The following is a 25,222-nucleotide window of genomic DNA, read 5'->3' as shown; positions in this document are numbered from 1 at the left end:
GTTGAATCAAAAATGCTTTCTTTAAAAATGCAGTATTTAATCTCATTTAGGAAGCCTGTGTAAAACTGAGGAATTTCTGAATTTCAAATAAATAGTTCTTTACTATACTATCTATTAATAAATCTGTCTGAAGTTTAAAAAATCTGGAGAACTATAATAGATTGGAATTATCATTTATAATTACATTTCAGTTTTTATAGTATCTATGATGTGCAGCCAATAAGGAAGTTTATGTGAACCCATACACGCTTGCTCCAGCCTCTCTTCTCTCTCCCTCTATATTTTTATTAATTATGTTATTTTACTTCATTGAGGTTAACAAAATATTCTTTTCTATATCCACAGTTCCCTTAGTCTTGAATCTTTATTTAAATGGATTATAAGCTTTACACTGTTCCTTTTATTTTTCTTTTAAAGTACTTAAAAAAAATTATATATTTTTATTAATGGCTGCACTGGGTCTTCATTGCTGTGTTGCAGGCTTTCTCAGGTTGCAGTGAGTTGGGGCTACTCTTTGTTGTTTTTCTCGGGCTTCTCATTGCAGTAGCTTCTCTTGTCGTGGAGCATAGGCTCTAGAGCACACTGGCTTCAGTAGTTGTAGCTCATGGACTCAGTAGTTGGGGCTCACAGTCTCTGGAGCACAGGCTCGTAGTTGTGGCGCATGGGCCCAGTCACTCCGTGGCATGTGAGGTCTTCCTGGATCAAACTCTGTCCCCCACAGTGACAGGTAGATTCGTTCCTATCCACTACACTACCAGGGAAGTCCTACACCATTCCTTTTTGCCATGATTCTTCCATTCGTGAGTTTTTATTTTATCTTTTGGCTAACTGTCTATATTGCACATGGTTATATTTTGATTAAAAAAACACAAAAGTAAAATTGTTAAAGCTGTGTTTATATATTACTTAATACTAAGACATTTTATCTTTCAAACTTTCTGTCTCCTCCCTAATACCTACTTGATATTCTTCCTTCTTCTTATGGAAAGTTTAATAAAAAATGACAATTATGTTTTATAAATAAAGCCATTAGGATATGTCCAGATTCACATATATTAACAGTAGAATTTGAGCAGGTCAGGAAGCAACAGTTAGAACTGGACATGGAACAACAGACTGGTTCCAAATAGGGAAAGGAGTACGTCAAGGCCTATATTGTCACCCTGCTTATTTAACTTCTATGCAGAGTACATCATGAGAAATGCTGGGGATGAAGCACAAGCTGAAATCAAGATTGCTGGAAGAAATATCAATAACCTCAGATATGCAGATGACACCACCCTTATGGCAGAAAGTGAAGAAGAGCTAAAGAGCCTCTTGATGAAAATGAAAGAGGAGAGGGAAAAAGTTGGCTTAAAGCTCAACATTCAGAAAACTAAGATCATGGCATCTGGTCCCATCACTTCATGGGAAATAGATGGGGAAACAGTGAGAGACTTTATTTTTGGGGGGGCTCCAGAATCACTCCAGATGGTGACTGCAGCCATGAAATTAAAAGATGCTTGCTCCTTGGAAGAAAAGTTATGACCAACCTAGACGGCATATTAAAAAGCAGAGACATTACTTTGTCAACAAAGGCCCATCTAGTCAAAGCTATGGTTTTTCCAGTAGTCATGTATGGATGTGAGAGTTGGACTGTAAAGAAAGCTGAGCACTGAGGAATTGATGCTTTTGAACTGTGGTGTTGGAGAAGACTCTTGAGAGTCCCTTGAACTGCAAGGAGAGCCAACCAATCCATCCTAAAGGAAATCAGTCCTGAATATTCATTGGAAGGACTGATGCTGAAGCTGAAGCTCCAATACTTTGGCCACCTGATGCAAAGAACTGATTCATTTGAAAGACCCTGATGCTGGGAAAGATTGAAGACAGGAGGAGAATTGGACAATAGAGGATGAGATAGTCGGATGGCATCACCAACTCAGTGGACATGAGTTTGAGTAAACTCCAGGAGTTGGTGATGGACAGGGAGGCCTGGCATGCTGCAAAGAGTCAAACATGACTGGGGTCAGACACGACTGAGCAACTGAACTGAACTGAATCTGAAATATGTCCAGATTCACATATATTAACGGCAGAATTAGATATTAAATTCATACCTCCAGAACTCGAGAGATTATTCTGATTATATTTGAACTCTTATCTCTTAATCGTAGACAGAACTAAGGCTTCCTTTGATGTGGTGAAAGGATAATTTATTCTGTATTTTTTTTGTCAAAAATGTGTCTGAGCTGGTATCTGAGTCTTCCTCTCTTAGACATGCATGCACCTCTCAACACCACTCTCTATTTGCCCCCACCCTCTGACAACTGGTTTTTGCTTCTTTTTTGAGCAACTTTCATAACAACAATGAAGACATTTGAATGTTAGTTTTTATTCAAATACTATTTTTGTGAAAATGCTGAACTAATTATATATAATATCACACATAAAGTTTGGGGGACCTTCATGGTTGTTTGCCTTTGTTCCTTTTTGTTTTTGTTTTGGAGAGAGAGAGAGAGAACTAGAGCTCTGGCCACAGACCCTAAACTAACTAGAAAATTGGAAGTATCCAAAAGCTTGATAATGAACTGTCTGTACCGTTTCTTCCCAAAAGTCTCTTCAGTTAAAGTCCAAGTGCGGGAAGTTGGGTTGTCCATCCTTTTCCAGGTGGAATCTGTGCTTGTCCTACTTTGTATGTCTGTCTGCCCCAGTGTCCATTGATTACATATAATAAAAAATATGGCTTTGTTATGCACATAATTCCGTGAAAAGGAAAGTGGTTGGTTATGTAACATGACAGTTCACGTTCAGTTTTGTTGCTCTCAGGGGTTAGGATTGTCATTATCATAATGGTTATTTTAGCCTGTGAGTTTTTAGAGTTATCCAAGTTAAAATTTTAAGAACCAGCCTTAAAGAGCAAGAGAGATGAAATATTTAAAAGGTATTTGCCATATATTTCTGGTTAATATGGAGATTTAAATGAAAAGTTCCTCTATTTAGGGTATAAATACTTCCCATGGCTCTTACCTGTACAACCATGCTTCCCCAGTCTTCTATTTATAAATCAAGAATAAAGTAACCTTTAAAAAGGTAATTCATCTAAAATTCCTGGATTAAATAAGGACAAATTTAAATCAAATTTCTAAATATATTATAAAAACCAAAAAGGTAAAATTTAGGTATACCATATACAGTTAGATTAAAAGACAGAAAGAAATGATGTGGTTTAAAAACAAGTGGAAATAGGCAACTGAAAGACAAGCTAAGTAAAGCCATCTAAGAATAAAATACAAGATTAAAAATTCATGAGTACTAGATAAAATAAATTAAAATTTCGATAAAGAATTGTCAGTATACAACATAGTTAAAACAAATATCTTAAAAACTAGAAGAAAAACTGTTTAAAAAATAAAGCATAAAATCCTGGCCTTAGAAAACCTCAAGTAGGGGCAGATAAGGGCTTCCTTGTAGAGCTCTTTCAGTGGGAGGCTGCCCAGTTGGAAAGTCTCTGGATTGTGAGCCTGTCCCCTTAGTGGGCTCCCTGAGTAACCATGCTTGTCCTGCTCTGTCAGTGCTGACTTTTCTTCATGCCTGTTGGATGTTTGCAGGAATAGGTCTCTTCCAAGATTCCGGGTTAAATGAGGGCTTTGTAAATCTCTACCCAACAAGAAAATATGCTTGAAATTTTAAAATGTATTAGTTTGATTTTTGATGATGAAGATTTTCTCTAAGGCTTAGCAAGAATACGTATGATGCACATATGGCAGTGTATAATCTTTTGGCAAATTACTCAACTTCTCTAAGCTTCAGTTATCTTATCTCCAGTAAAGGTAATGCTTACTGTATTAGGTTATCATGAGATTGAATTGCCAGTTGAAATGAAAATTGTATGTAAACACTCAATACAGTACCTAATAGGAACAAATGACAGATCTATTAATTTATCTCATAAACTAATTTTCTCATAAATAAATTTCCAACCTCATTCTGTGGTTGGGAATATTAATTGAAATAATGGTAACTTCGACTTCTTAGTTTATGATGACTGAGGAAATACAAAATAATGCTTGACACAGGAGAAAACTTGAGATAATTGTATTCATTTATCTTGCTTGATGTCAAGCTGACAAGAAATGGGAGGAGGGTAGTTGTGAGGTAGTTCTCTGTCCCCTTCTGCATTACATAGGTCTGTTTAGACAGTTAAGAATAGCTGGAGGCTCTACTCTGGCTCCTTTGAACCTCCCCTCTCCTGAGACACAGAAGATTGCAGTTCCAAGGTCTAGACTTACTTAACTTCAGCTTCCTTAATTTTCCCAAGGTGCATGGTAAAGGTGTCTGTTGTGGTTATGGTTTTTGCTTTTTATTGTCTCTTCCTCATCAGGTTTTCCATCTTTTCCTGATTTTTACCAACAAGTGTGTATGAGAAGTACATTTCAGCCTATGAAACAGTAGGCTGATGTTAGTTATTCTTAAAAACAACACAGTACTTTTGTTTTTCTTTGCTTTTCTGTGACATTATAGGCACTCTGGTTTCCGTTATTGGAGGCAATGATGGCCCCTCAGAAGCTGTCTAGTTCAGCTTCACCTCATCCACACTCTGAAGGTAAGTTTATCAGCATCCATCTATACCATCACTCAATTTTTATCTGCTAGAAATAGTCATTTAGATACCTTCTCCAAACACCATATTTTTATTATTATCCTTAATGAAATCATATTGTAATGTTGATCTCATTTTTCAGGTTCACTTCTTTCTGAGGCACCAGTTACATCCTTTGTCTAAATAACAGTAGCTTTAAAATATCAAACTGACCTTGGTTAGCTAAGTTTCTAGGAAGCTTTATTCCTGACTTACAGGAAAAACCTAAAACTCTGATTTTAAACTAACCTTAATATTAACATGTTGTTACAACAGCTCTGAAATCTTTGACCATGCAAGTTCTCAACAGTATGGCAGCATTTATTGCCCTTCCATCCATCCTGCAGCGAATCTTACAGGTGAGTTGAAAGGGTAAAATTCAGTGTTGATCAATTTTAACTTATATTTTAGTTATGTATATATAAATAATGTTTAAGCGGGTCTCAAACACAATGCAGCTGATTTTTGGCATTAGATAATATCTAAGGCATGACTGTGACTCTCATCCTTTAGCTCTCATCCAGAGATGTCAGTTTACCTGGCACACCCTTGCAGCCTTCAGTTGTTCACTGTGACCTTGGGATTCAGATACATAAGCTTCTTTTTGGTGTCCTGTTTCCAGCTGGTTACACTTTTTAGTGCAAAAAAAACCCCACATAAAAATTGTTAATATGGACATTTCTTAATCTTGTTACTTAGGTTTTCTAATTCATCCTAAAACTTTGTCCAAAACTTATCTCTTACTCTTCAGCAAAAAGGCCTGAACCTTTCCAACTTCATCAAAAAGAGAATGCTAAAAATATGCTAAGATATTTTTAGAAAAATCTGTGAACATTCTTGGGGAAACAGGAGGAATTATCCTTAGAATCCATTTTGTCTTTCCTTACTTTATACAGGATAAGTGAAAAGTGAAAGTGTTAGTCACTCAGTCGTGCCCAGCTCTTTGCAACCCCATGGACTGTAACGCGCCAGGCTCCTCTCTGTCCATGGAATTCCAGGCAAGAATACTGGACTGGGTAGCCATTCCCTTCCCCACGGAATTTTCCCAACCCAGGGATCAAACCCTGGTCTACCACAATGCAGGCAACTTCTTTACCATCTGAGCCACCAGGGAAGCAGGATACAGACACACCAAAACAAAGCAAAACAGTAATATGATGCTGTTGATCTTCATAATTTTCAAATTATTTTTATCCAACCAAGAATGTTGCTTTCAGCTCTCTTTTAAGACTCTACAAGTTCTTTCCCATCTGGTATGAAGCAGCTGGGCCTTTGCTGATAAAGACTGCTGTATCCAACAGTCTCTCACCACATTGTATGTTATCATTTAGAATGTGTCTTCACATGTATCACTTCATTTGATCTTTATCATGAATTGAATAATAATTTGGTACAGACAGCTTTTCTTATATCCATTCTAAAATACATCTGTCATAAGGTTTTAGTCATATATGAACTATCTCTATAATGCAGGAGTACTTTAATTTATCAATAAATTAGAAAAAAATGAAATCCTAAAGCCAAAAGTGTCTTTCCTCTCATTATACACATTTATCTTTATGTTGAGCTTTCATCACATTTTAATACATAAATTGTAATAAATAAAAATTGATTTTTTCTTTCAGCAAATGCATATAATTTTTTTTAAATAGTGTATTTCGAGACTCGTATCCTTGAAGGCTTTTGATATTTGAAAATCTTTATTTTTGTGTTATACTGGTATTCATTTTAGTTGTAGTCTTATTATTTCCACCATCAGTGGTTAACTCACACTAATCAAGAGGGTATGCTGATTGTTAAATTCCTATTTTCACATAACTCTTATGTTTGTATAGAGATTTTTATTTTTTCAAGTTGCTTTCACAGATACTGTTTTTGAAGCTCACAAGAATCTCTTCAAGTAGGTGGGGCTACTATAAAAATTTCTGTTGATGAAGGAGGAAACTATAGTATAGAAGGTTAAGTACCTGATCCACCATTAGAGGCAACATCCAGACTACCACCAAAGTCTCTGATCTCTTAATATACATGGTCTCCTACTATATCATGTAAGCTCCTTCATTTGCTTCATTCAGTCCCTGGTGTTTTGTGGCACTCTAATCTTATAAATCTAGTGGCTTCCCTGGTGGTTCAGATGGTAAAGAATCTGCCTGCAGTGGGTTTGATCTGGGTTCGATCCCTGGGTTGGGAAGATTCCCTGGTTTGGGAAGATCTCCTGGAGAAGGGAATGGCTACCCACTCCAGTATTCTGGCCTGGAGAATTGCATGCACTATACAGTCCATGAGATCTCAGAGTCAGACACAACTGAGCGACTTTCACTGGTTTGTTTTGAGGAGTTAGTTATTAATTGGTTTATATGTTACCCAGTTTGGTTAATTATCTGGATGGAAAAAAGGCACAGTTCTTGCCTTAAAAGACCTGTGGGTAGACAAGAAAATATCTGATATAAGAATTCATAGGGCTCTAAAGAGCAGGTCATATTGGCCACCTTAAGGATTACATGCTCTGAACCCCAGGTAGGGTAATTGCTACTTCTATGTCTGTACACTTTCAGTCCACGTGATAATAGTGGAACAGCCATGTGAAAGCATGACTCTGCCCCTTGACTCTACCTGATTGACTCGGAGTGGGCAGCTGGCCAAGAGGGGCCAACCAGTATCCTCTTCAGGAAATTTTGGAACTGAATTGAAAAGGTGAAGAGTTTCTCTGCAGTTCTCTGGATTATATAAGGTACAAAAGTTCAGGAGCTGACAGTGACTACCTTTCTGTCATATGGACTGAAATAGTATAAAGTTAATCTTCAGAGAGAAGAACAATGAAGCAGGCACACAAAGAGGAGAATAGACAAGATACATGGAGAAGAGAGAAGAGAGGAGAGGATTCAAGACATTGGGAGAGGAGTGTGGAGAGAAAATCCTGTTGGTGTCTGCATCCCTCATTGCGGTTCTTAAGCCTTACCTGTATTCCTTTGTTTGGATCCTTAAACACCCCAGCACCTTTACAATTATTATATTTTTTGAGTAAGATAGAATGAGCTAGGTTTCTCCTCTGTGGCCAGAGGAGTGCCAATGAAAGTATATATGTGAGACAGACTGTGGAAAGATTTCCTGGAGGAGTAGATGTCTGAACTGAATCTTAAAAAGCCTAAAGGAATCAGTGGTTTAAAAAAAAAAAAAAAGGACTATTCTAAGCAGAGTGAACTATATATAAAAGAATCTGAGGTGAAACATGGTTGTTATGTTTGAGGAGTTGCAGATGTTTAAGTATGCTTGGAACATAGGACAAGATTAAAGTTGTGTCACAGAGCTGAAGTTTGAGAGGCAGGGACCCTGTCCTTAATTGCTTTGTAAACTGTGGAAGGGACTTGGGTTTTTATTTTAAATTCACTAAATAGTCATTACAAGATTTTAACCAGAGGACTGATGGAATGAGGTTTCTTTTTAGAAAGATCACTCCGTCTGTATTATATAGGATAAAGTGGAAGGGATCGAGACTGAGACTAAAGGCATAGAAATACCCGGAATGTATTCATAATAGGTACTCAAAGTTTGTTAATTGAGTTACATAGAATGGATAGGAGAAGTGGATTCAGAACTTGCTTAGCTAACAGAATTTAATTGACCTTTTGACTGATTAGATGTAGGAGAACACAAGAAGAACCCAGCTAAGCCCCTGATTTCAGTTTTGTTTGGCTAACAATGAGCAGTGGGGGATACAAGACCAGACTTCATAGGAAGAGGTAAGAAATGGAAAGGAAGATTTGGAAGTCATTAGCACAGAAGTGGGAGTTCTTTGAAACTAGAGGAAGTTCAGCATGAACGGAATTAGTAAAAAGGCTTAAGGCCAAAATGGAGTTCTAGGAAACATTCAAGTATCAGAGGGTTTACCTATTTTTATTGCCCCTTAGAAGAGATATTGACATGATGAGAGGTTCTCAAAGATCTTCCTGACCTAAACGTTCATTCAAAATGTTCCTGGGGACCTTAATTGTACAGGTTTCATTCATGAACATTAGGTGATAAGTCAGTATTCTTTTTTTCCCTTTCAATTTTGATAAGTTAGTATTTTTAAGGGACCATATTTATGTTATATACATTCTGCCTTTACTCCCTGTTTTTATCTTCACTCTATGGCAAAAGTAATTTTTGGCTTCTGAAAAGCTGCTTATGACTGTTTTACTAAGGGAATTAATACAAACAAATAATTTATACTCTCGGCATTATTCATATTTTAAAGTAATGCTTGATAAATAATAATAAGTAATGCTTGATCAGTAACAATTTTATTTTTTTTAATTTATTTTTATTGGAGCATAATTGCTTACAATGTTGTATTAGTTTCTGCTGTACAACAATGTGAATCAGCTGTATGTTTACATATATCCCCTCACTCTTTAGCCTCCTTCCAACCCCAGTTCACTCCATCCCACCGCTCTAGATCATCACAGAGTACCAGACTGAGCTCCCTGTGCTATACAGCAGCTTCCCATATGTATGCTATAATAAGTATCAGAAAGCAATAGAGGTATTGCTATTTGCAAGAACATAGATGGACCTAGAGAATATTATACTTAGTGACGTGAGTCAGAAATAAATACTGTATTGTTGTTATTGTTCAGTCACTAAGTCATGTCCAACTCTTTCCAGCCCCATGTACTGCAGCACACCAGGCCTCCCTGTATGAAAAGTGAAAGTGTTAGTTGCTCAGTTGTATCCAACTCTTTGAGACCCCATGCACTGTAGCCCACCAGGCTCCCCTGCCATGGAATTTTCCAGGCAAGAATACCGGAGTGGTTGCCATTTCCTTCTTCAATCACTTATATATGGGATTCTAAAAAGAATACAAATGAATCTACATACAAATCAGAAACAGACTCACAGATATTAAAAAAACAAGTTTATGGTTACCAAAAGGAGGAGGCAGGGAGAGGAACAAATTAGGAATATGGGTTTAACAGATTCAAACTCCTGTGTGTAAAATGGATAAACAACATGCATTTACTATATGGCATGGGAAATTATATTCAATATCATATAACCTATAGTAGAATATAATCAGAAAAAATAACTGAATCACTATGCTTTACGCCTGAAACTAACCCAATATTGTAAACCAACTATTACTTCAATTTAAAAGAAAGAAAATGCTGGAAAAAAGTGGTCATCACATCTTTTTATAACATGCTTTTTAAAAAACAAGTTTGTGTGAAGTACCTAAATGTGCTCTTCTTTTGTAGATTATGGACAAGTTAAAGAGAAACCTCAGCAGTTATTTATTGCTGAAGAATCTAGCTGACATATTTGGAAAATAATTTGAAAAGCTAGTAGATTGTGTGCGTGCTGTGCCAGAAGCCTTGAGCTCTCTTTTGCATTCTATAATTTATATGTTGTCCCAGCATGAGGTTATTTTCATGATTTTGCTTTTAAATTATGCATATTAGAGTGAAATGTACTGATATAAATATAGACGTAACCTATAAAGGTTTCTTCTTTTTCCAGCATTTAACCTTTTCAAGACCTCTCTGTTCTCCAAACCACCCTTGTCATAGGTGAATGACAGAGCTTTTCTGTGCTGGAGTGTGTGCTTTTCTGTCCACACATGCACAGTACATACTTGTATTATGTATGTGTGGACATGTTAGAGTAGCTGTTACAATGTTTTTGTAATAAAGTATTACATAGTGTCCATTGATACCTAAAGAAGTAAATGTATTTACTGAGAGCTTGACCATAAGTGTAATTGGATATAAGTTCAGAAGTGTTAACATGGATCTGTTTTTATGCAAAGAAAATTAAAAGATTGTCTCATGCGTACATGGCCTGAGTTGTTGTTCTAGTAAAGACCTAGTCTCAGATGTCTGTTGTTTTGTCTTTTGCAGATGCTCTGCACATGTTGGACAGGTATCTTTAACTTAGTGAGACAGATTTCCCCAGTAAGTTTAAGTGATTTGTTCAAGCCCAAAGTAAACTTGTTAATTAGTACACGGATGTCTCAGTGAGACAGATTTCCCCAGTAAGTTTAAATGATCTGTTCAAGCCCAAAGTAAGCCTGTTAATTAGTACATGAAGTAAACTTGTTAATTAGTACATGGTTTCTTCAGCAGTACCTCAGCATCAGGACCAGGAACCTATGGCAGACAATCTGGTGCTGCTCTTGACCAGCTGAAAGTACTGAACACTGATCTGAGTTAGAAACTGCATCTGTCCTGTCTTCAGGAACCATCACCAGAGCATGGAAGAGAAAAAAAACAAATCCTAAGATTATGTTGTACAAGTGCATGAAAGCATAGTTTCTTCTCACATTTCTATATCTTTCTCCTAAGTTTTCCCTGGTCCACAGTCTTTTTTTTTTTTTTTTTCCCTCTTAACATCTGAACTCACTATACCAAGATTTTAATAACCCCTACTCCTTAATATGGAGAAGGCAATGGCACCCCACTCCAGTACTCTTGCCTGGAAAATCCCATGGGTGGAGGAGCCTGGTAGGCTGCAGTCCATGGGGTCGCTAAGAGTCGGATACGACTGAGCGACTTCACTTTTACTTTTCCCTTTCATGCATTGGAGAAGGAAATGGCAACCCACTCCAGTGTTCTTGCGTGGAGAATCCCAGGGATGGGGAAGCCTGGTGGGCTGCTGTCTATGGGGTCGCACAGAGTCGGACATGACTGAAGTGACTTAGCAACTCCTTAATAAGTAACCAGAAGTGTTCCCCATACCTCCCAGCAAACATTAGTTTATCATTTAGTTACTCATATTTGTTACTTTTATCTAGCAAATATTAGTTTATTATTTAGTTTATTAGTTTGTATGTCATTTTTCTTTCTTGAAATCTCCCCCTAAGAAAGACTCAGAGACCAAGACCAAAATTTACAGCCACCAGCATTTGATAATAGGGATGGGACCTCAAGGTGGACTATGGGGAGAGAAACCTAAATCCCCAACCACAGAGAATGGTTGAATAACACATACCATCTTCACATGTTTCATACCCTGTAACTGTTCCTATTATTTGATGATATGGGAAACTGCTCACAACATACTATTAAGTAAAAAAAAGTAAATGTATTATGTGAAATGCCCCCCAAAATACATCCTTCTTTCTCCTTCCCCAGAAATAAGACTGGAAGAATATACCTCAAAAAATCAAAAGTGTTTCTATTGGGGTGGTTAGATTTCAGTTCACTTTTATTTTTGTACACAACAGTGTTTTTCAAATTGTCTATGATAAACTATTTGGCATACCTCATATGAAAAGCAATGGAAGGAACATTGTCTAAGTATATGTTGTTTATCAGTAGTGATTTGATTAAAAAAAAACTTTGAAAAACTGCAAGTTGCTTAGATTCAGAAACTGATCTCCTAAACTGGCGTGACTTGGTTTGGACCAGATGGTGGCCAGATGTGGGTCACAGGAGGAGTTGAACAGATTCTGAGTGTTCTTGAGTACTTTGGTTTTAATGTAGCAGATAAATAAGAGCTCGAAAAGGGATGTGTGTCTATTAGTTGCTCAGTCATGTCCGACTCTTTGTGACCTCATGGACTACAGCGCGCCAGGCTCCTCTGTTCATGGGGTTTTCCTGACAAAAATACTGGAGTGGGTTCCCATTTCCTTCTCCAGGGGATCTTCCTGACCAGAGATTGAACCTGGGTCTCCTGCATTGCAGGCAGATTCTTTACCATCTGAGCTACCAGGGAAGCCCCCAAAAATGATAGGTGATGTTTAATAAGAAGGAAAGGAGGCTTGCTGCAGAAACTCAGAGTGAAATTTATGGTTGTTAAGCAAGAGACCTGGATCATTTAAATGTTATTTACTTTTCCAAAATGCTTTGATGACCTGAGACCAGTGTGCATTTCCAGTAGAAAGGCTCATAGAAGAATAAGTATTTTGTGACTATTGACAAATACTTAAGAGTATTTGACTTTATCAGATAACTTATATTTTTAAATACATTTAAAATAACAAGAATGGAATTATAATCTTTAGCAACTTTTTTCTAATTAGGACCCAGTTTATGGAAAAGGAAAACTTGGAGAAATCCAGGGCCTTATTTTGGGAATGTTGGATACCTTTAACTATGAACAGGTAAGCTACTTTCTATTTCTAAGCCCATTCTAAGGTAGAAAGAAGCTATTCTTTTCTCTTTGCACCTATACTTTTCTTTAGAAATTACCATCTGTTTAGTGCAAGTTTGAAAGATTGAAGTGTATGACTTTCTAATTTTAAAATTTCTCTAGACCTTAATTAATTTATATTTTGTATACATATACACATATATTCTGGAATGTGTAATTGCAGCTTTTGAATTTATTTTACTCTTTTGATTCATGGGCGGTGGGACATATATCTTGTTTTCCAAATGAAAAATATAAGAAACTTTCTTGAAAATAATGGAATATAAAGGTATAACTCAAAAAAGGGAGGGTCAGCATGAGTATAGAAAAATTGCAGAATAAAATTAGTGTTCTTTTAAACATTCTGAAACAGTTAATCACCAGTAACCAGAAATGGTCATTCAGTTCAGTTCAGTCGCTCAGTCATGTCCCACTCTTTGTGACCCCATGAATTGCAGCACGCCAGGCCTCCCTGTCCATCACCAACTCCCGGAGTTTACTCCGGTTTACTCAGACTCTCGTCCATCAAGTCGGTGATGCCATCCAGCCATCTCATCCTCTGTTGTCCCCTTCTCCTCCTGCCCCCAATCCCTCCAAGCACCAGGGTCTTTTCCAGTGAGTCAACTCTTCACATGAGGTGGCCAAAGTATTCGAGTTTCAGCTTTAGCATCAGTCCTTCCAGTGAACACCCAGGACTGATCTCCTTTAGAATGGACTGGTTGGATCTCCTTGCAGTCCAAGGGACTCTCAAGAGTCTTCTCCAACACCACAGTTCAAAAGCATCAATTCTTCGGCGCTCAGCTGTCTTCACAGTCCAACTCTCACATCCATACATGACTGCTGGAAAAACCATAGCCTTGACTAGACGGACCTTTGTTGGCAAAGTAATGTCTCTGCTTTTGAATATGCTATCTAGGTTGGTCATAAGTTTCCTTCCAAGGAGTAAGCACCTTTTAATTTCATGGCTGTAGTCCCCATTTGCAGTGATTTTGGAGCCCCCAAAAATAAAGTCTGACCCTGTTTCCACTGTTTCCCCATCTATTTCCCATGAGGTGATGGGACCAGATGCCATGATCTTCGTTTTCTGAATATTGAGCTTTAAGCCAACTTTTTCACTCTCCACTTTCACTTTCATCAAGAGGCTTTTGAGTTCCTCTTCACTTTCGGTCATAAGGGTCGTGTCATCTGCATATCTGAGGTTATTGATATTTCTCCCGGCAATCTTGATTCCAGCTTGTGCTTCTTCCAGCCCAGCGTTTCTCATGATGTACTCTGCACATAGGTTAAGTAAGCAAGGTGACAATATACAGCCTTGATGTACTCCTTTTCGTATTTGGAACCAGTCTGTTGTTCCATGTCCAGTTCTAACTGTTGCTTCCTGACCTGCATATAGGTTTCTCAAGAGGCAAGTCAGGTGGTCTGGTATTCCCATCTCTTTCAGAATTTTCCACAGTTTCTTGTGATCCACACAGTCAAAGGCTTTGGCATAGTCAATAAAGCAGAAATAGATGTTTTTCTGGAACTCTCTTGCTTTTTCCATGATCCAGCGGATATTTCTTCCCTTAACCTGAAACTGTCTGTGGCATTAATTCTCAGTAAGAGCCAGCTTAGTGTACAAATTTTTCTTCATGTACTTCAAAGTGACTCATGAAGCCACCAAGGAAAAGTGCCATTTAGACATGTTAGATACAATGTCTGCTTTTTTAATAGAAGAAAAAGAAAGAAATTGAGTGACACAGCTTTTCTTAGGGTGTTGTAAGAACTGCAGTTTTGTTAAGTAAGCATAGTGCAAGGAAGGTGATCCCCCTTCAGGCACAGAGTCCGGGATGGCAAAAGAAAGCTGAATGCAAAACTGAAAGTTTTTACAAACTTTGGAAGAGGAAGAAAAGATGGAGTTGATTGAAAAGAATTAAAATAGACCATTAGAACAAAAAGTTCTGCATTATAGATAAAGTTTAAGGACAAGACTGTGTAGCAAGGAGGATGGACAGTATATCTTCCCCTTAGGGACTGACAGAAAAGAACCCAACTGCACATCAAAATGATATATCTGAATGTTGAGAATTAGATGTAGTAAGGAACAGAAATGGTATGGACCTAACGGAAGCAGAAGATATTAAGAAGAGGTGGCAAGAATACACAGAAGAACTGTACAAAAAAGATCTTCATGACCAAGATAATCACGATGGTGTAATCACTCACCTACAGCCAGACATCCTGGAATGTGAAGTCAAGTGGGCCTTAGAAAGCATCAAAGCTACGAACAAAGCTAGTGGAGGTGATGGAATTCCAGTTGAGCTATTTCAAATCCTGAAAGATGATGCTGTGAAAGTGCTGCACTCAATATGCCAGCAAATTTGGAAAACTCAGCAGTGGCCACAGGACTGGAAAAGGTCAGTTTTCATTCCAATCCCAAAGAAAGGCAATGCCAAAGAATGCTCAAACTACTGCACAATTGCACTCATCTCACACACTAGTAAAGTAATGCTCAAAATTCTCCAAGCCAGGCTTCAGCAATACGTGAACCGTGAACTTCCAGATGTTCAAGCTGGTTTTAGAAAAGGCAGAGGAACCAGAGATCAAATTGCCAACATCTGCTGGATCATGGAAAAAGCAAGAGAGTTCCAGAAAAACATCTATTTCTGCTTTATTGACTATGCCAAAGCCTTTGACTGTGTGGATCACAATAAACTGTGGGAAATTCTGAAAGAGATGGGAATACCAGACCACCTGACCTGCCTCTTGAGAAACCTATATGCAGGTCAGGAAGCAACAGTTAGAACTGGACATGGAACAATAGACTGTTCCAAATAGGAAAAGGAGTACGTCAAGGCTGTATACTGTCATCCTGCTTATTTAACTGATATGCAGAGTACATCATGAGAAACGCTGGGCTGGAAGAAGCACAAGCTGGAATCAAGATTGCCGGGAGAAATATCAATAACCTCAGATATGCAGATGACACGACCCTTATGACCGAAAGTGAAGAGGAACTCAAAAGCCTCTTGATGAAAGTGAAAGTGGAGAGTGAAAAAGTTGGCTTAAAGCTCAACATTCAGAAAACGAAGATCATGGCATCTGGTCCCATCACCTCATGGGAAATAGATGGGAAAACAGTGGAAACAGTGTCAGACTTTGTTTTTGGGGGGCTCCAAAACCATTGCAGATGGTGACTGCAGCCATGAAATTAAAAGACTCTTACTCCTTGGAAGGAAAGTTTTGACCAACCTAGATAGCATATTAAAAAGCAGAGACATTACTTTGCCAACAAAGGTCCGTCTAGTCAAGGCTATGGTTTTTCCAGCAGTCATGTATGGATGTGAGAGTTGGACTGTGAAGACAGCTGAGCGCCAAAGAATTGATGCTTTTGAACTGTGGTGTTGGAGAAGACTCTTGAGAGTCCCCTGGACTGCAAGGAGATCCAACCAGTCCATTCTGAAGGAGATCAGCCCTGGGATTTCTTTGGAAGGAATGATGCTAAAGCTGAAATTCCAGTACTTTGGCCACCTCATGTGAAGAGTTGACTCATTGGAAAAGACTCTGATGCTGGGAGGGATTGGGGGCAGGAGGAGAAGGGGACGACAGAGGATGAGATGGCTGGATGGCATCACCGAGTTGATGAATGTGAGTTTGAGTGAACTCCGGGAGTTGGTGATGGACAGGGAGGCCTGGCGTGCTGCAATTCATGGGTTGCAAAGAGTCGGACACGACTGAGCGACTGAACTGAACTGAACTGAAGGAAACAATACTTTCCAAATATAGGGAACCTTAAATGACATAACGTAATAGCTGTGAAATATCTTTGTGTGACTTAATGACAGATGTCACAGTCTTGAGTAGATTCAAATGGCTTTTAAGTGCTGATTGGAAAATGTGATCTCTTGCCCAAGGGAGATGAAAAATGAGTAATGACCATTAGTTTTTCCAGTGAAAAGTTAATGTGGTATATTGCTGTGGATACAGTTTCTCTTTAAAAAATCAGAGTATTTTTTAACAATTTGTTAGAACTTTGAGCAATTCAAAGAGAGCTTATTATATGAGTGTTAATAAATAAGTAGCTTTGGGTTAATCCGGTCATCTGAAAAGTACCGAATTAAGCCACAATGATGGCAGAGCACTCATTTCTTCATAGTAACTAGTGACAGCCTTTTAATAATTATTTTGAGACTCTTGATGTAGTACTTATCAGTACTTGTACATTGAAGTTAATCAGTTAAGTCTGAGGTGCTTTGGTGTTTATTTGATCGATTTTATGCCTTTGTAGTATATTCCAATTCAGCTGTGGTTGAAAATGAAACAAGTGCAATTCTCCACTCATCCCCTCTGTCTCTCACTTTATAAACAACTTTTTGTTGATTTCTTTTTATTTTTGTCATTCATAGACCCTGCTGGAAACGACAACTAGCCTTCTAAACCAAGATCTCCATTGGTCATTATGTAACCTGAGAGCTTCAGTTACCAGAGGACTGAATCCCAAGCAGGATTACTGCTCTATTTGTTTGCAGCAGTACAAGAGACGCCAAGAAATGGCTGATGAAATTATTGTCTTTAGGTAAGAGAGGGAAGGAAATGTAGTACATATGAGTGTGTACATGTATTGCCAGGCAGGAGCACATGTAGACACACAGCCCCAGTCCGCCATTCTGGCAGTGAACAAAACAAGGCAGAGTTCCTGTTCTTATAGATCTTATATTCTGCATAGGGATCAGGGGGAAAGAGTATTAGAGTGGTCAGGTCACAAATAAATACAGGCAATGAGAGCTATGGAGAGAAATAACACACAGGGTAAGGGGATGGGAAAAAGTGTTCAGGGTGAGAATGCTATTTTAAGATACCATAATGAGGAAAAACATGTCTAAGAAAGTGACATTTGCGCAGAATGAGAGTGGTAGGAGTGAAGGTTAGGAATATATTTTAAGAGAAGAGCTAACTTGCTGATGTGAAGTGACAGGCAAAAACATCTTAAGCTCAAGCTACTGAATGAATGTGGTACTGTCCTCTAAAATAAGAAGGAACAGGCATGAGGACCTGGGGAAATCAAGAGTTTTGTCTTGGAGATGTTAGGTTTGAGATGCCTTTTAAACATTTAAGTAGGAATGTCAGGTAGACAGCTATTCTAGTCAGAGATATGTCCTGGAAATATAAATTTAGAAATCATCAGCATGTAAATGATATTTAAAGCCACAGTGCAAAGAGAGAAGAAGTCTAGTGCAAAAGTAGAAGGTTTGATCTCAGGAGGAAACAGCTCATCCAGAATGTACAGATAGAGGCAGTGTAAGATGGACTCTAGAGCCAGGCTTTAAACCTTGAGTTCAAACCTTTCCTCTTCCACTTCCTAGCTATTCCAGTGAAGTTGCTCAGTCATGTCCAACTCTTTGCGACCCCATGGACTGTAGCCTACCAGGCTCCTCCATTCATGGAATTTTCCAGGCAAGAGTACTACTGGAGTGGGTTGCCATTTCCTTCTCCTAGCTATTAGACTTTGACAAATCATTTCATCTCTTTACATCTTAGTTTGTTTATGTGTAAAGAGGGATAATAATGGTACCTACTTGCTAAGAGTTTTTGTGAAGATTAAATGAGATAATTTACATAAGACACTTAAAACCGTACTGACATACAGTAAGCACTGTATAAGTGTTAGCTTCTGTTTTTACAGATAAAGATTGGTAGATTTGGTGATTAGAAGGGAAAGTATTTCTTATCACATAAAGAGCCCATTCATTCAACAACTATTTATCAAGCATATTATATGTCAGGTACTGTTAGAAGGGATAGAGTACCAGATGAACAAAACAAAGGTTTTGCTCTCAGAGTTTACACTCTAGTGAAAGAGATAGACAAGTGAAATGCCAGATAGTAAATAACAGGGGGGGGAAAAAGCATGTTAAATGAGATGTAGAGTGTCTGTGGGGGAAGATGTTTTATGAAAAGTGGTCAGGGAGAACACCACTGTTAAAATGATTATGGGCAGGTAGTTAAAAATGAATTAATTAATAAAAATGTAATAATTACCCTGAGTAATTATGGTATAGAAGAGAGAGAACCCTGGGAACTAGTAATTTGTGAAGAGTTGTTAGGGAAACTTAAGTGACATTTGAGCAGAGACTTAAGGGAAGTTTCCATGCAATATGGGGTAGAGTGCTCCAGACAGAGGATCAGCAAGTGCAGAAACCATGAGGCAGGTGCTTGGCATACTTCTCTGGAAGTGAGTGAGCAGGCCAGCATTGCCTGAGCAGAGTGAAGGGAAAATGATAAGAGATGACTTCAGCAGCCAAATCATGTAGGAACTAAATCATTATGAAGAATTAAACTCTTACTCTGAGATGAAAAGCCAATGGATGGTTTTGAGGTTAGGGTTGACACAATATAATTTATGTATTGAGGATCACTTTGACTGCTGTGGTGAGAACAGACCGCAGAAGATCAAGGGTGAAAGTGGAATGACCATTTAGGCTAATCCAAGTGAGAGATATCCAGTAGCATATTGGGCACCTACTGACCTAGGGAGTTCCTCTTTCAGTATCCTATCATTTTGCCTTTTCATACTGTTCATGGGGTTCTCAAGGCAAGAATACTGAAGAGGAACTAAAAAGCCTCTTGATAAAAGTGAAAGTGGAGAGTGAAAAAGTTGGATTAAAGCTCAACATTCAGAAAACGAAGATCATGGCATCTGGTCCCATCACTTCATGGGAAATAGATGGAGAAACAGTGGAAACAGTGTCAGACTTTATTTTTAGGGGCTCCAAAATCACTGCAGATAGTGACTGCAGCCATGAAATTAAAAGACGCTTACTCCTTGGAAGGAAAGTTTTGACCAACCTAGATAGCATATTGAAAAGCAGAGACATTACTTTGCCAACAAAGGTCCGTCTAGTCAAGGCTATGGTTTTTCCAGCGGTCATGTATGGATGTGAGAGTTGGACTGTGAAGAAAGCTGAGCGCCGAAGAATTGATGCTTTGAACTGTGGTGTTGGAGAAGACTCTTGAGAGTCCCTTGGACCGCAAGGAGATCCAGCCAGTCCATTCTGAAGGAGATCAGCCCTGGGATTTCTTTGGAAGGAATGATGCTAAAGCTGAAACTCCAGTACTTTGGCCACCTCATGCAAAGAGTTGACTCATTGGAAAAGACTCTGATGCTGGGAGGGATTGGGGGCAGGAGGAGAAGGGGACGACAGAGGATGAGATGGCTGGATGGCATCACCGACTCGATGGACGTGAGTCTGAGTGAACTCCGGGAGTTGGTGATGGACAGGGAGGCCTGGTGTGCTGCGATTCATGGGGTCGCAAAGAGTCGGACACGACTGAGCGACTGAACTGAACTGAACTGAAGTGAGAGATGGCCCAAGATGATTGTAATGAAGTAAGCAGTGATGGGGTTCTGTATATATTCTGAAGGAATAGCTGACAAGATCTGTTTATAGATTGTATATGAGGTATGAAAGAAGGAATAGTTTTCGGCCTGAGAAACTGGAAGGCTCTAGTTACTATTTAAAGGCTGGATGAGAGTGTGCATTGAGGGTGGGGTTTGGTTGAAATCAAAAGTTTGGTTTGGGGCATGTTATATATATGGGGGAGGATAGAGAAAAGGAAGATTTTAAAGACTATCGAAGAGAGAAAGTACTGACTTCTGAGGTGGTCCAACGTTTCAGGTTGGAGAAATGAGAAGGAATCAGTGAAGATGACTTAGAATTACGCTCAACACTTACTTCTGGAAGTTTTATTTGGTAGCTTAATGTAATTAACAGGAAATTTCTTTGTAGTAATGATGTTAGAATTTACTGTATAGTAGTAACGTTTTTGTGAATGCTTATAAATCAAATCATGACTCTTAAATTTGATGAGAAATACCACTCATGTCACTATCAAATGACTTATATAATTATTATTTTCCCCAGTTGACGTTGTTCAAACTGTCTAAAAATGTTTCATAGTCTGAGAAGTGAGCAGAAGTTCAACTCACCCCTGGGTGGTTTGTAGTCAGAGAACTGTGATGCTGTTGTACTCACAACTGAAGTGTACAAATACATGAGTCTGGCTGTGTACCAGACAGCAAAAGAGACACTGATGTATAGAACAGTCTTTTGGACTCTGTGGGAGAGGGAGAGGGTGGGATGATTTGGGAGAATGGCATTGAAATACGTATAATATCATATATGGAACGAGTCGCCAGTCCAGGTTCAATGCACGATACTGGATGCTTGGGGCTGGTGCACTGGGACGACCCAGAGGGAGGGTATGGGGAGGGAGGAGGGAGGAGGGTTCAGGATGGGGAACACATGTATACCTGTGGCCGATTCATTTTGATATTTGGCAAAACCAATACAATATTGTAAAGTTTAAAAATAAAATAAAATGAAAAATAAAAAAAAAAAGAGAGGAGAGCAACAAGTAAATCTCTTTTCTTATTTCTTAACCTAAATACCCACCAGTGCATTTCAGCTTACTGGAAATAATTATCACTTTTAAATACTGTCTAATACAACTTAGGTTTATGATTTTATGATAATGAAAAGTGTCAATTGGTTACCTTCATTTTGCAGCTGTGGCCATTTATATCACTCGTTCTGTCTGCAAAGCAAAGAGTGCACCATAGAAATTGAAGGGCAAACAAGATGGACGTGCTACAAATGCAGCTCAAGTAACAAAGCAGGAAAGTTGAGTGAAAATTCATCTGAAGTTAAAAAGGGAAGGATAACCCCATCACAGGTAAAACTTGTTTTCATGTCAAGGTGGTGAAGGAAATGGCAACCCATGCCAGTATTCTTGCCTGGAGAATTCCATGGACAGAGGAGCCTGGCAGGATACAGTCCATGGGGTTGCCAAGAGTAGGACACGACTGAGTGACTGTTAGTCTCACTCATGCAGATAGTCTTTTCTTAACAGTGTCTTTTAGACCTGGCCTCATTTTTTTTCAGGTCTTTTCAGGCCTCAGCAAATTTACTTAGTCTTCTGTTTCCTGCACTTTCCTCCATGCTGCCCTATCCTGTAGTTGATGTTAACATCACTTAGTGAAATGTTGGACCCATTGCTTTTTTCTCTCTGTTTTTGGCTTGAGAAACTGGAAGTCTGTAGTTGCGATTTATTTAGATGTGGAAGGTTAGAAGGGAGCATGCATTGGAGATGGGAGTATAGAGAAAAGAAAGGCTATAAAGATTATCGAAGATAGAAGGATTGACTTCTGAGGTGATCCAACATTTCAGATTGGAGAAATGAAGAGGAATCAAAGATGATTTAGAATTATGTTTAAATCATCTAACTTATGTTAAATCAATGAAGCTTTCAATATTAAGTCAGAAGATAACCCAGGGAAAAAACTCTGACCTAGCTTCTCCCAGATAATAGTTCAGAGTTTCTGCACTCCTGTGGTAGCCACTAGTATCCATATTCATCCACTAAATACAGAACCATGTGCCAGGCACCATGTTAAATGCTAGAACAAGACATTTGTCTTACGGACTTTGTATGACAACGAAATTATAAACAGATTTCCAGTAAGTGTTCTCCAGTTCTTTCTGACACCAATTACATGGTGTTTTTTCTATATTCAGTTCTGACACCAACCCTGTCAGTTCTCTGTGTTCCAACTGTATGCCCAGTAATGCCATTCAGTTCTCACACCGACCACCAGAAATTAGTGTCAGACTTTATACATTTAAGGGTCCATTCCCAAGAGACTGTCCTTACTTCAGACACCAGTTACAAATGGGGTACCAGATTACATACTGTTCTATCTGACTTGACAAATTTAGGGGTCCCTATGACCCACTCCCCCAGGTTTAATAATTCAGTAGGACAACTCACAGAACTTGGGAACATGCTTTATGTTTACCTGTTTATTATAAAGGATAGTCAGGAATAGCCATATGAAAGAGATGCAAAGGGCAAGGTAAGGGGGTGCCCAGAGCTTCCATGCCGTATCTTGGCATACCACCTTCCCAGTTATCGGTGTGCTCACCAACCCGGAAACTCCTTGAACCTCAACATTTAGGGGTTTTTATTGGAAGTTTCATTACCTAACCATGATTGATTAAATCACTGGCCATTAGTGCTTAGACTCAATATCTAGCCCCTCTCCCCTCCTCCTATATGGGGATGGGGGAAGGATGGGGAAGGAAGAACTGAAAGTTCCAAATCTCTAGTCATGGTTTGATCTTTCTGATGACCAGCTGCCATCCTGAAACTATGTAGGGGTCCCCAAGTACCAGTCATCTCATTAGCATTCAGAAGGTACTCTATCACTCAGGAGAGTCTGAGAGTTTTAGGAACTATGTGATAGGAACCAGGGTCAAAGACTGAATGATATTTTTTATTATACCACAATTATTTACAGATGAACTGTGCTATAAAAGTAGATAATGAGCAGAGCTGATCTAGACATGAGATGTCATGGAAGATTTCTTCAAAGTGTTAAGTTAGCTGCCCCCGAAGCAAAAAAAGAAGATAGAGTTTAAGCACAAGGATAGGCAGGAGGAGAAATATTCCAGGCACAGGGAACAGTATATAGAATAAACAAAGCACCTCTGCAGGAACTAGACACTTGAGTATGATTGGATCCAGAGGGTGAAAGAATGGTATTATATGAAATTAGTAAGTAAACAGGGACCATACTAATTATTTTTATGTTTGTGCTAAAGAAACAAGATATTGAAGGGCTTTAAAGAAGAATATATGATCAAAATAGTATTTTTTTTTTTAAAGAATAGTGCTTTTAAAAGAACTGCAGTACAGAAAATGAATTGAAAGGAAAATAAGAATAAGTATATGTAGGGAGACCCAAGAATATTGAAATTATTTTGTGGAAAGAAATAGTAACTTGTACTAGAATGGTGGAAGTTGGGATGGAGAAGAGAGCCATATGTGAGATGTGTTTGAGATGAGTACAAACATCAAAATAATTAATATGGTCCCTGCCTACCTCGCTAGCTTCATCTCATACCGCTCTTTCATCTTCTAGATGCAGTTATGCTCAACTTTTAATTCTGTATTCTTTTCTGCTTTACAACAGGTAACCTATATTTGAGAGGTAGAATTAATAGGACTTGGTGATAATTAAATTGGTTGGTGAGGAAGGGAAGACAGAAGAGTCAAAGATAGTACCCAGATTTCTTATTTGAACCACCAAATGGATGGTGATACCATTTACTGAGATAGAAAGCAATAAATAAAGAACATACCTGAGGGTAAGACAGAGAATTCATTGTTGGAGTTAGAGATGTCTGCTGGATATACAAATGAAGATGTTCAATATGTTTCTGGATTGAAAATTTATTAGTAATCCAGTGCTTCCTTGTTTGCACTGGAAAGGAAAATCAGGTCCTGTGATTTCTAGCATCTTTCCAAGCTGAATTCAAATGCAGATGTGGGAACCTTTATTTATGTAGACACCTAAGGCTTTGCATTTCAGTGCACTTCAGTTTTTTTCCCTCTTTCAGGTATATTCTGTTCATAAACAGATTGTGACTGAATGCATATTATCAATTAAATTTTTTTTCTTTCTTCCTAGATAGTCCCCAGAGGCTAAAATATGCCTTTTTTTTCTTTTTAAAAAAATAGTTATGTATGCAATTATATATTTTAATACATAACTTACAAACAGTAAATTCACTTCTGCAAGTTTTGACAACCTCCTTTACAATCAAGACATAGAGCAATATTACCACGTCCCTCAAAAGTCCCCCATAGCTCTTTGTAGTCAACCTCTCTTTTCACCCTCCAACCCCTGGCAACCACTGATCCATTGGGAGTTATTTAATACTAGGTGAGATAAAGATTAAAGTTCTTTCTTTTGAATGAAGGTATCCATTGAATTGCCTTTGTACCTTAATCAAAAACCAGTTGACCTTGTATATGTAGGTTTATTTCTAGACTTTCTATTCTGTTCCATTGATCTATATATCTGTCCTTGCTCCAAGACTGTGTCTTTATAATAAATCTGGATCAGGTTATGTGAGGCCTTCAAGTTTGTTCTTCTTTCTAACATTTGGCTATTCTACTTGCTTTTCCATATAAATTAAAAAATCACCATGTCAGTTTCTCCCCAAAATATTCATGCTGGGATTTTATTAGGATTGTGTTGACTATATAGATAAATTGGGGGAGAGTTGACATCTTAATGATATTGAGTCCAATCCATTAACATGGTATAGCTCCAATTTATTTAAATTTTCCTTTATTTATTTCATCAATGTTTTGTAGTTTTTGGCATATAAATCTGGCATATGTTTTATAAGGTTCATTTCTAAGTATTTAATGACTTGATATTACATATTTTACTGTTTTATATTTCAATTTCTAATTATTCATTGCTAAAATATAGAAATACAATTTATTTTTGCATATTGACTTTGTATCTAGTGACCAGTGGCCTTACTAAGCTTACTTATGAGTACTTTTTTGTATATTTTTTGGTATTATCTACATAATCATATCAAATGCATATTTGTTTGTTTCCAGTGTTATTTCTTTTTCTTGCCCTATTGCATTGGCCTC

The 25,222-nt window shown here is 38.2% G+C and overlaps 1 protein-coding gene across 11 annotated transcripts in view; it reads left to right on the top strand.

Moving 5' to 3' along the window:
• VPS8 (VPS8 subunit of CORVET complex) overlaps nucleotides 1-25,222 on the top strand; it is a 302,528-nt gene that overhangs the window by 206,998 nt on the left and 70,308 nt on the right. For all 11 annotated transcript variants that reach the window (XM_025287194.3, XM_025287196.3, XM_025287177.3 and 8 more), the window contains 5 exons: nucleotides 4,501-4,582; nucleotides 4,895-4,977; nucleotides 12,621-12,701; nucleotides 17,113-17,282; nucleotides 21,274-21,439. In XM_025287194.3, the coding sequence (XP_025142979.3) occupies nucleotides 4,501-4,582; nucleotides 4,895-4,977; nucleotides 12,621-12,701; nucleotides 17,113-17,282; nucleotides 21,274-21,439 (582 nt within the window). The remainder of the gene's footprint in view (nucleotides 1-4,500; nucleotides 4,583-4,894; nucleotides 4,978-12,620; nucleotides 12,702-17,112; nucleotides 17,283-21,273; nucleotides 21,440-25,222) is intronic.

Source organism: Bubalus bubalis, chromosome 1 (genome assembly GCF_019923935.1).
Source record: "Bubalus bubalis isolate 160015118507 breed Murrah chromosome 1, NDDB_SH_1, whole genome shotgun sequence".
Lineage (NCBI taxonomy): Eukaryota > Metazoa > Chordata > Mammalia > Artiodactyla > Bovidae > Bubalus > Bubalus bubalis.
Note: the sequence above shows the minus strand (reverse complement) of the source record. Positions and strands in the feature narration are given on the sequence as shown.